At 45.5% G+C, this 12402-nt stretch overlaps 1 protein-coding gene across 1 annotated transcript; it reads left to right on the top strand.

Moving 5' to 3' along the window:
* Window positions 1-5015: 5015 nt before the first annotated feature.
* LOC311139499 (ras association domain-containing protein 8-like) lies at window positions 5016-11068 on the top strand (the record flags this gene model as incomplete). The annotated part of the gene is made up of 4 exons (XM_084174380.1): window positions 5016-5127; window positions 8287-9221; window positions 10496-10625; window positions 10916-11068. 4 exons carry the CDS (start codon window positions 5016-5018, stop codon window positions 11017-11019), a joined length of 1281 nt encoding a protein of 426 aa, XP_084030506.1. The 3' UTR covers window positions 11020-11068.
* Window positions 11069-12402: the final 1334 nt, after the last annotated feature.

Here is a 12402-nt window from a genome sequence, read left to right as displayed (position 1 = left end):
GCCCATCCCTCAGCTTTTTACCAAAACAGAGGCGGGGTGGCACTTTATTCTTTCAACTGCGGATTCTAGCTTGAAGAGGGCTCTGTTTGACCCCTTACAATCAACTGGGGGATAAGACTCGCACCAAGACCCAACCAGGCCAGCCCAGGCAACATTAACATTCAGAAAATGTGCCTTCTGTTTTTATCGTCCGTTGCTGCGGCTGTGTTTTTTTCTATGATTTTGCAAATGTGTCTGTGATGTAAGACAGAGTCTGTGTGTGTGATGAGTATGTGTAGCTGTGAAGGTCATCAATTGCTGAGGTGGAGTAAAAATGCTGAATGATGTCATCGTGTTCAATGTCATCCGCTGCACCACTGCTTTCCTCTCTTGGTTAGCAATTAATATGCCTGTAGTGCTTAAAAATAGAATATTACCCAGACATAACCTGCACTGAGGATCTGTGTTACCTCTAGCTTTGATAAGGAGAGTTTATGCTTATCCATAGACTAGTCCACTCCACTCTGACCATATTGTAGAAAAAAGTGACAGAAAAGCATGGATTATTTCCTAATTACCAGTGAATGTTTGTTCTTTCCCAGGGCTGTGCCAACCAATCCAGTCAGCTGTGTTGGGGCCTTACAAATCCAGAGGCCAGTTGCCATGGCGAGATATTGTTTGCATCCAGTCATGCCAGCACTGCCCATGTGGGCGGTCCCCTCGTCAGCATGCTTCTTTGTTTGTGTGCCACTTGTTAGAACAACCCCCCTCCTCTGTGAACACATCATTGGACCCATTTTGCATTGGTCTATCACTCCTGTTCATCTTTGGTTTTACCAGTGGAAAATCTGGAATAATATCTGTTTATTTTATCAACCGTACTTTTAACCGATTTAGTATAGTATTTGGATTTCCTATTTACTAAAGAAATAACTAAATTCATTTAATAACGAGCAACAGCATGATATCCAAGAACAATTTATTATGTGGCTCAACCACAGCGACTTCTATTCTAACATTTTCTCTCCTGTGAAGCTTAGCAAAACTGCAGACCTTTCACCGTTCTGTGAGCTTACTGTGCAGTAGAGTCCCTCCCCTCCCCCCGTCTTCGAGGCATGGAGAGAATGCAGGTTGTGTAGAGGGCCAGGCTAAAGGGAACCCTAAGTTTAGCTCCAGGTTTTCAGTGGAGGCCAGACAGACTCAGACGGCCACCCTTTCTGGGTAAACTGTAGATACTGTATCCCATCAGCTGTTAGGGAAAGCAGGCTTCAGCCATGTGGTCCTCTGTAGCTCAGCTGGTAGAGCACGGCGCTTGTAACGCCAAGGTAGTGGGTTCGATCCCCGGGACCACCCATACACAAAAAATGTATGCACGCATGACTGTAAGTCGCTTTGGATAAAAGCGTCTGTTAAATGGCATATTATTATTATTATGTGCGCGGACCCTGAGCAGGGACCCACCAAAGACCAAGGAGACCTGCCATCCTGAGGTCATCGTGCTACACAATCTCTTGCCTTTTAGACTGGCACCATGATTTAGTTATAGTCAAGGTAGGTCTGTACTGAAGAAAAGTCCACATTTCCCACTCCTGACTGAAAGTGAATTTGGTACCACCAGAATGTGGTACCACCAGAATTGAGGTATTAAGGAAAACACACTATCAAATGTTTTATGCATGTAGCTATACTATTTTGTCTGTTTAGCATTTAAATACTGTAAGTAGGCTAAATGACGCTCAAGGGCTCAAGTTTCTCACTGCCAATTCTGAGGCTGTGCTTGCATGTGGTTGCCTAATACCCAGTACTAAGTGATAATCTTATGATGGAGGGGAAAATTACTTCAGCACACATATTCTCATAGATGTGTCCATACCAAATTAGGAACACACAATATTGGGTGTATGTGGTCATTGTTAGTTCAACTCGGGTCAGAACTATGATTGAGTGTCAGTTGGCATTAAGACAGTAACACTAGTACTGTATTTGATTAGCGATGTTGTGTCATCCATTACAGCCTATTTACCACATTGATGATAATTGATTATGCATTTCACATTGTTTAATAACATCTATTATGGCATTAGGCATCCCAAGTTACATCAATATTCTGATGCAAGACAGATGTTTTCTACAAAGCCTATTTGGAGAGGGTTTTCTGAGTCAGATGACATTTATACATGATCCACCAAAGAACCATAACTGTTGATATTCACCCCAAACAAATACTTTTGCATTGAAGAAATAACTTTGGTCTAAGTGCTAATTCATACATTTTGTAGTCCTTGTGTACGTGTGCTGAAGATGTCAGATGTGAGGAGTGTGAGCCTTACAGGATGAAGTAACATAGGCAAAATTGCCACGGGGACCAAAAGGTGCACCCAGGGGGGCCCAGGACCCTGCTCTAGTGTCTTATTGCTTTGTCATATTCCTCTCTTATTACTGCTACAGTCAATATTGGCAGCCAGCCAATCCCATAGAATCAGAGCATATTCAGAACAGGTCGATTTGGCCCCCTCTTTAATTATTGGGACAGTGAAGCATCTTTTTCTTCTTTTGGCTCTATACTCTAAAAGTTTGGATTTTAAATAAAACAATGACTATGAGATTAAAGTGCAGACTGTCAGCTTTAATTTGAGGGTATTTTAATCCATATTGGGTGAACCGTTTAGAAATTACTGCACTTTTTGTACATAGTCCCATTTTAGGGGAGCAAAAGTATTGTGACAAATTAAGTATTTGTTCCCATATTCATAGCACGCAATGACTACATCAAGCTTGTGACGCTACAAATTTGTTGGATACATTTGCTCTTTGTTTTGCATTTAAAAATGTCTTTAAAAATGTTTGGGGAGGACTCCCAGGACCCCCCATCTACTGTCCCCCCCCCCCCCCCAATATGTACACCACAATTTTACCCTTAGCAGTCGAGCTTGTTTTTCCATCGAGGCTCTCAGTCGAAGAAGGGTGGTTTCAGTTATACTTAACACATGACAGATGTTGAGAATAGAGGATGGAGAGATAATCTCAAAGGGAGCTCCTCAGTCTGACACCCAGCTCCTGCCTTCAGAGGTCCTGTGGTCAAGATTCTATACCCCAATCCATATTTCTCAGTATTCCACAAAGGGTATTTTTATGATCTTATCAAATGCTTGAGGAATATAATTTATTAGATTGGAAAAACACCAGACCTCTACATTGTATCATATAATCCCATATCCTTACCCCCTCCTCTGCCCCCCAAAATACAATTTCCATGTGAACACTTACCACCTGGCAGCCTGCACCTCACTCTCCTACCCCTGAGCTGTGTGCAGCATGGGAATGGTCCTATTTACAGCCAGTTACCAGGCGGCTCTGGCCTGGGGATTCTGCAGTAACTGTCTACAGTTACAAATCACTCTGCCAGTTCCCAGTGGAACACAACACCGCCTCCGGGAGTCCAAAGGCCTGTAGACATAGGGTGGTGCCCCTGAACGGCTACCTCAGTCAGGGAAGGCCACAGTAACCAGAGGCGTCTTGGAGGGATACCCATGGCAGGATGGTGTCAAACCAGAGGGAACGTGACAGGGAATTGTTGTGTGGCTGGCAGCAGGTGTGATGGAGATGCTTAAAGAGGCAAGGGAGCTGTTGCCGCCTCACGTGTCATTAGGGAGTTAAGGATCAGAAAGTGGATATGGGACAAAACAGGAAAACGGATGGCCGAGAGGGATAAAAAAAGATGCTTAAACTATGGGAATCTGTGTTTTCCCTGGCCCGGGAGGCAAGCGGTTCAGATCTGCACTGTTGCATCTGCCTGATGCCTTGCCAGGTCTGTAATGAGTGCCTTTCAGATAAGGTGCTTGTGTCAGCAGTTTAAAGGGTTCCTCATGCAAGCGACCAGAGAAAGCTTTCCCGTAGGCATTACCAAATAGAACCGCCATCATCAGAAAGGGCCTTCGAAATAGACCGACCGACACTGCATTAAACCCATTATTCCATTGATTAAATGTGTACCTCGAAACCAACTGAATTTTTTCGATCTTGTCTCATCGCTGCAACTCCCCAACGGGGTCGGGAGAGGCAAAGGTGGAGTCATGCGTCCGCCTAAACATGACCCGCCTAACCACGCTCCTTAACACCCGCCAGCTTAACCCGGAAGCCAGCCACACCAATGTGTCGGAGGAAACACTGTTCAACTGGCGACCAGGGTCAGCCTGCAGGCACCCGGCATGCCACAAGGAGTTGCTATAGCGCGATGAGCCAAGTAAAGCCCCACCGGCCAAATCCTCCCCTAACCCGGACGACGCTGGGCCAATTGTGCACCGTCCCTATGGGACTCCCGGTCACGGCCGGTTGTGGCAGAGACTGGGAATGAACCTGGGTCTGTAGTAACGCCTCTAGCACTGTGATGCAGTGTATAAACCTTTTTCTTTCCCCGTAACCCGCAACGGTTTGGAAATTCAATGCTCTGATTCTATGGGATTGGCTGGCTGCCAATAATGACTGTAGCAGTAATAAGAGAGGAATATGACAAAGCAACAGGTGATTCAAATAACAACTCATCATCAAGCTTTGATTATTTTAATCAGCTGTGTAGTGCTAGGGCAAAAACCAAAATGTGCGCCCAGGGGGAGGTGGCCCCAGGACCGAGGTTGGGAAACTGCACTATAGTAGGTGTGTTATTGTGATTTTTGGCACGGCTGCAATGTCGTCAAAGGTACGAGGCGATGTTGAGTGGTTTAATTCACATCAATGAACTGGCATCTTCTTTACTGTCTCATCTCACTTGTAGTCAACAAGAAAGTTGTGATTTCCCAGAACCTCTGATGTGTACATTTGGGAACTATGTAGGCTAGGCCTACTGAGTAAGATAGATAATTTAGCATTGTTTGTGAGTGTCTGTATTTCAGTGTTTGTGTGTGTGCATTTTGGAATACAGTGTACACACAGAGCTATATAGTAAACCCAGCATTTGACAGTTTCTCTGTTCTATAGAATGCTGGAGAGATCCTGTGTAGCGCCCCCTTGTGTGGAAGAGGAATGACGACGCCCCCTCGATGAGAGCAATGGAGCTGAAAGTGTGGGTGGACGGAGTGCAGCGGATCGTGTGTGGCGTCACAGAGCTCACCACATGCCAGGAGGTGGTCATCGCCCTGGCCCAGGCCATTGGTGAGTTAATCCATCAGCAATATTGTCCAAAAAAGAATTAAAGGGATAGTTCAAGGGATAAGTTGAAAATAAGATCAAACTAAAGTGAACTACTGTATCCCTTTAAGCCTTACCATAGTTCGTGTAAGAATGCATCCTTTCACAGGACACTAGCCCCACCCCCATAACCTTCACTTCTATGGGATTGAGCCACACCCACAATTTATCTGATTAGTCAAGTCAGCTGAATCCTCACCTATCTTCTAATGATTCTAATGTGGAGCGTTTTGCCACATCCACAGTGCATGCAGCATATTTGACAGTCTGTTTCTGAAAGATGCTAAAGATAGTGGAGTGCACCAAGATGAGAGTTGACTGGGAGTGAACAGAGATTGTGAGAATCAAGATGAGCTGTGTTGGGATGATTCATAGATGTTGTGTCATTGAGATGCTCGCTGAGGAGAATAGAGAACTACAGTACATAATGACTGTATTGTATTCCCATGATGATACTGAATTTATGTATGAGAAGCTATTTCCCCAGCCACATCTAGAGGCAACAAAATAAGATTTAAAGAAGCTGTCTGTTCCCACCGCTTCTAGGTAGAAATAGCTGTAGAACCAGCATGGAGCCACTTTTAAAGGTTCACCTCTTTGCATTATGGACCTGTACTGAACTGTCTGTGTGAGTATGGCTCAGCCCGACAATACCCTGCTTTCATTCGTCTATAGCCATGAAGTGCTTTGAAAGGCTGATCATGGCTCACATCAACAGCATTATCCCAGAAACCCTAGACCCACTCCAATTTGCATACCGCCCGAACAGATCCACAGATCTCCACACTTCCCTTTCCCACCTGGACAAAAGGAACACCTACGTGAGAATGCTATTCATTGACTACAGCTCAGCGTTCAACACTATAGTGCCCTAAAAGCTCATCACTAAGCTAAGGACCCTGGGAATAAACACCTCCCTCTGCAACTGGATTCTGGACTTCCTGACAGGCCGCCCCCAGGTGATAAGGGTAGGTAACAACACATCTGCCACGCTGATCCTCAACACGGGGGCCCCTCAGGGGTCGTGCTCAGTCCCCTCCTGTACTCCCTGTTCACCCATGACTGCATGGCCAAACACGACTCCAACACCATCATTAAGTTTGCTGACGACACAACAGTGGTAGGCCTGATCACCGACAACGATGAGACAGCCTATAGGGAGGAGGTCAGAGACCTGGCAGTATAGTACCAGGATAACAACCTCTCCCTCAACGTGATCAAGACAAAGGAGATGATCGTGGACTACAGGAAAAGGAGGGCCGAGCACGCCCTCATTCTCATCGACAGGGCTGTAGTGGAGCAGGTTGAGAGCTTAAAGGTCCTTGGTGTCCACATCACCAACAAACTATCATGGTCCAAACACACCAAGACAGTTGTGAAGAGGGCACGACAACACCTATTCTCCCTCAGGAGACTGAAAAGATTTGGCATTGGTCCTGACATCCTCAAAAAGTTATACAGCTGCACCATCGAGAGCATCCTGACTGGTTGCATCACCGCCTGGTAGGGCAACTGCTCGGCCTCCGACCGCAAGGCACTACAGAGGGTAGTGCGTACGGGCCAGTACATCGCTAGGGCCAAGCTTCCTGCCATCCAGGACCTCTATACCAGGCGGTGTCAGAGGAAGGCTCTAAAAATTGCCAAAGACTCCAGCCACCCTAGTCATAGACTGTTCTCTCTGCTACCGCACAGCAAGTGGGACCGGAGCGCCAAGTCTAGGTCCAAAAGGCTTCTTAACAGCTTCTACCCCCAAGCCATAAGACTCCTGAACAGTTAATCAAGTGGCTACCTGGACTATTTGCATTAACCTCTACCTACATGTACATATTACCTCAATTACCTCGACTAACCTGTGCCCCCGCAGATTGATTCTGTACCGGTACCCTCTGTATATAGCCTTGTTACTGTTATTTTATTGTTGCTCTTTAATTTAAATTTAAAAAAAATTAAACTTCAGTTTGAGTAAATACTTATTTTTCTTAACTGCGTTGGTTAAGGGTTCTACACCTGTTGTATTCGGCGCATGTGGGAAATAACATTTGATTTGATTTGATACTGTTTTAATTTCATACTGCTGTCATTTCATACTGTTTTAATTTCATACTGTTTTCATTTAATACTGCTGTGAATTCATACTTTTTTCAGTTCATACTGTTTTCAGTTCATACTGTTTTCAGTTCATACTGTTTTCAGTTCATACCGGCATAGTTTTGCACTTGCACTTTGCACTGCTTAGAATCAAAATTCTGTAGAGATGTCATGGTTTACATAGGTCATTTGCTTTTAGAGAAAATACTTGGAGATCCTAGAGGTAGCATGTAAGGGTTAAATGAATCCATTGGATTTGTACATGCTATTCCATTGTGATCCATGCACAGATGCATGATTGTAGGACTAGCAGTTAAATGCCGTGTCTTTTCATCAACAGTACAGGAGTTATGGTCCAGGGCCTCTTTTGTATGTGTTCAGTCTTTTGTCTGGCCCAGGGCACTTTGATGTGAAAGGCCTTCAGCCAGATTCAGCTGTAGTGACAACTGTGTTCCTTTCACGGTGGTTCTGCTGTTGAGAGGGGAAAGACTGTGGCTTGTGCTCTTATCTGCAGCAGAACACACACACACACACACACACACACACACACACACACTGATTTGGGGCTGGAGGAATTTTATTGAACCGTACTCCAACCCTAGCATGAATGGGAACTGAACAACTGCTCCTATATTTGAACAGAGAAATTCCTGGTGGGTTCTTCCTGGAAAAAACAACCCATTACTCTGAAAACTCTGCACAGTGCCCGCCCACTAAACTGTGTCTGAAAGCAAGCGGGGTAATTGTGAATGGATCTGCCATAGAGTTTCCCTGTTCTTAGCTGAGGTGAAAAGTTCAGATTAGGGTTGGGATAACAATGACAAAGTCAATGGTAGATGAACTCTGTAGTCTGTTGCTACTGCAGAATGTAGTCTAGCTACTGGTCTGTCTGTAACTGGTCACCGTTTGGTATGTGGCAAGAAATAGCAAACAACGTGTTCTTTTTCAGCCGCGTGACTATTAAGCTCAGTTACTTTGTAAAACTCTATATGAATCCAATTCATTCATCTGATCAAATTATTCTCTCTTTCCCAGGGCGTACTGGCAGGTACACGTTGATCGAGAGATGGCGGGAGACAGAGCGCCACTTGGCCCCGCATGAGAACCCTGTGGTGTCCCTCAACAAGTGGGGCCAGTATGCCAGCGACGTGCAGCTGGTCCTCCAGCGCACCGGCCCCTCCCTCAGCGAACGTCCCAACTCCGACGGCTCACCCCGCGTCCCCGAGCGCGGCCTCTACCGCCAGAGCCTGCCTCCTCTGGCCAAGCTACACCCGGCAGCCAACGACCGCTCGCTCAAGCGCCGGGAGCCCAAGCGTAAGTCCCTCACCTTCACGGCTGGGGCCAAGGGCCTGAGGGATATTTTTGGGAAGGGCAGAGATGCCGAGGCCAAGCAGCAGCAGAGAGTACTGAACCAGGGCAGGGGCGTGGTGTCTGTGCCCCCCAGTCCAGCCCGGGAGCTGGCGCGCCTGGTCCAGCTGCAGAAGGACAAGCTCCAGCTGCTGGAGAGCCGGCTGCAGGGCTGCGAGGCGGAGCTACACGGCTGGGAGAGAGGCGGTGGTGATGGCGGTGTGTGCGTCGAGGGTGTCAGCGTGCTGGAGGAGGAGCTGGTGCATCTGGAGCAGCAGCTGCGGAGGAACGAGGTGGAGATGTCGGAGGAGGAGTTCTGGCAGAACGAGCTGCAGATCGAGCAGGAGAGCGAGCGGCAGCTGAGGGAGCAGCTCCAGGAGCTGATGGGACGGGTGCGGGAGTGCGAGGCCCGGCTGGGGGAATACCTGACCCGTATCCAGGGCATGGAGGCAGGCCTGGAGCAGGAGACTGAGCAGAGCAGGCAGGTGGACGAGGAGGAGGCCCGGGCCCAGCTGGGGAAGGTCAGGGCGGAGCTGGAGCAACAGGTTCAACACAGAGTGCAGCTGGAGAGCAGCTGCAGGGCTGTGGACCGCTCACTGGGACAGTCCAGCAAGAAACTACAGGTGAGCTTTGATAGAAATACAAATATATAGGAAAACATTGATTGTACATACACAAATTCAGCGTTTTAGGCAGGTGCTGGAGACACTGCAATCTACGCTCCTATGTGCTTTGACTGATGAAGACTTAAGGGTTGAAACAGCAATAGAGAGAGAAGTGCCATACTAAAATGTACCACTGATTCCTAATGGTTTTGAAAACAATACATGATGTACATAAACAAACACCTTATGTAGAATAGGGTTGTAAACAACAAGATTTATCATTGATTGGAGGACACACAAACACGTAAAATGGATGAAGGTGATTATACTGTGATGATACCTTTTGCAGAAATAAATATAATGAACTAAGACACGTAAACCCATTTTACAGGGCTGCATAATGAACTGGAATATATATATTTTTTACATTCGTCTGGCGCTGATTAATATTCATTTGGATTCATGTCCTTGACAAAACCATGTTTACAATGAAACAGAACTGTTTATTAATTCAAGCATGGTTTCTCACTGCTTGAGAAGAATGTTGTTTTTGAAGTTACGGGGTTTGATTGAATAGGGCCCTGTGTTTTTAGTAGGAACATTTTGGAGGCCTCTTATTAGTCCCCATGATGTAACGTTTACTTACAGGGTGGAGTACACCACATAGGCTGCATTTAGACAGGCAGCCCAATTCTGATCTTATTTTCACTAATTGGTCTTTTGACCAATCAGATCAGCTCTGAAAAAAGAGCTGGTGTGAAAAGATCTGATGTGATTGGTCAAAAGACCAATTAGTGGAAAAAATATCAGAATTGGGCTGCCTGTCTAAATGCAGCCATAGTGTGGGCGTGAGGTTAAAAAAATATATATATATTTGGGTTACTACTGGTGATTTTGGGGCCTGAAAAGAACTACAGATCTACTCCACCAGACTAGACTTCCATTACTCTTTCCCTAGAACCAACTCTTCCTTAGCTGGGGCCTAGAATGACCGCTCCTTTATTAGTGGGTTTAACCACCTGCAACATGTATGTTACCGTACATTTTCTGTTTTTAAAGGTTCTCAATGCAACAATTCCACCTGCAAATAGCCTTAAATGTAAAGGAATACAATTCCACGAGAGAAAAATATAATATTTTAAACATCGTATGAATCTATAAAGTTGCTTGTTAGCCGTGAGTGGCCAGACGGGCCCCCATCAGTGGACAAACCGAGTATACAGGGAAGTGGAACTGTGACAGGAGAAACTGCAGGGGAAGTAAATGACTTGTTGACTGGTTGTTTGTTGCAGGAGAAGGAGCAGGAGTTGGAGATATTGACCAGGGAGCTGAGACAGGTGAACCTTCAGCAGTTCATCCATCAGACTGGCACCAAGGTCACTGTTCTACCAGCCCAGCCCAATGACCAGGAGAATAACACAGGTACACACAAGTATTACAAAGCATCCTAGTCAGATTGTTTTTGCCCAATCTGGGCTCAGACATTTCAAACATTGTTCTATTATCCAACACTACCCCCTAGTGGAAGTTAATATACCATCTTAGGTTTTTGTAAAGCTCATTATATGGCTAGTAATATCACTTTTTGTCACACCACAGTCAAATCTACACACTAACTGCTCAACCTGAAAGTAAGAATTCTAAAAAATTGTTATTAAAAATACCACTTAACATTGACTTCTTGATTACTTCCTCCTCCCCCCTCTCTCCAGGCTCGCTGAAACGGCTGGGCTCCTCCCGCCTCCTCCCCAGTGACCTCCGGGCTCTGCAGAGTCCAGTGTCTTCAGGCCTCAACCCTGAGGGCATCTACGTCTGACCCCTGACCTTTACCTTCTGCTGGCTACCATCAGTGACCCTCTGCTGGAATTGAGTCGGCTTCTCCCCTGGAGGATCCATCTCTTATCATCTCCAGAGGAGGCTGGTGGGAGGAGCTATAGGAGGACGGGCTCAATGTAATGGCTGGAATGGAATCAATGGAATGGTACCAAACACATGGAAACAACCATTACAATAAGCACTTCCTCCTGCAGCTCATCCCACTAGCCTCCTCTGATCTCCACCCTGTACTCCCACAATGCCATACTTCCCCTTCCTCCTCTATGAGTTCCCTCTCTCTCCCATGAGAACACACAGAGACCCCCAACAGTTTCGTCAAGACTATAGGATTTAGAACGTTTGCCTCGTTTGGGCTGTTCTACCACTGGCTGACAGCTAGAGAGCTCAACCACGTCCTTGCTATGCTTTTCAAACAGTCATGCATCTTTGAGGTACAGAAGACCCAATTTCAAACAAAGTTTTAGCCTCACCTCTGTGCCCTTCTCTATTTCCTCTCGAAGATCTACAAGGACTGAGTAGATGTGAGAAATATGGTATTAACACCACCTAGCACCCTGTTACCATCATATAGCAAGCTAATGGAATAGTAAAGTGCACAATCACAGTCATGTGATGACACTTAACTAAAGAGTCAACTGCTGCCCCTGGCCCTGGACAACCATGGGGAAATCCAGATGTTTGTAGGGGTTGAGACTGAAGAAGGTCCTTTTGAGATCAGGCCATAGAGAGGAGATTCAAATATCTTCAGACAACCATGACAAAGATAGAGGTCTCAAAAGTCAGAATTGGGTCAGAAAACCATATTTTACACAGATAGGCCACCTTGTGTGAGACCTGTGGTGTGTATTATAGACATATCTGACTGCCTTATAAGTATTTTTCTGTTTTAAAGACATTAAGAACAGTAAAGGCTATTACAACAGATACTTATAGACATGGCAGCTATGCTCCAGAGATCCAATGCACCATTGTCAAAGCATGCGTCACTATTTTCATTGATTTATGGTCAACACAGCAATCTAGTGACTGATTGTTGATCAGTTTTGTTGAAGATTTTTTGTGACTGATGTCAATAGCTGTAGAATCTGGTCTGCCACTGGGTGGCAGAAGACATCTCACAAAACATTTAGCTAGGATCTTAATAGTGGTCATTTCATATCGATTATACATGCAAAAATGTTACATTATGCAATTTATGTGGTTACTCACTTTCATCGTTGAAATCTTTTAGTGTGCTGTAAGTTTTCCGTTTCCATTTTACTTTGGAAGGGCCTGTAGAATTTGTACTTACCATTTTCAGTTTTAATAGATCATGTCTTATTTGTGTTGTGGTTTTCTTTTTTCATTTGTAACCTCTTGAAGA

Source organism: Coregonus lavaretus (genome assembly GCF_964263955.1).
Source record: "Coregonus lavaretus genome assembly, chromosome: 13".
In the NCBI taxonomy this organism is placed as follows: Eukaryota; Metazoa; Chordata; class Actinopteri; order Salmoniformes; family Salmonidae; genus Coregonus; species Coregonus lavaretus.
This window is presented reverse-complemented; position numbering and strand designations above follow the sequence as displayed.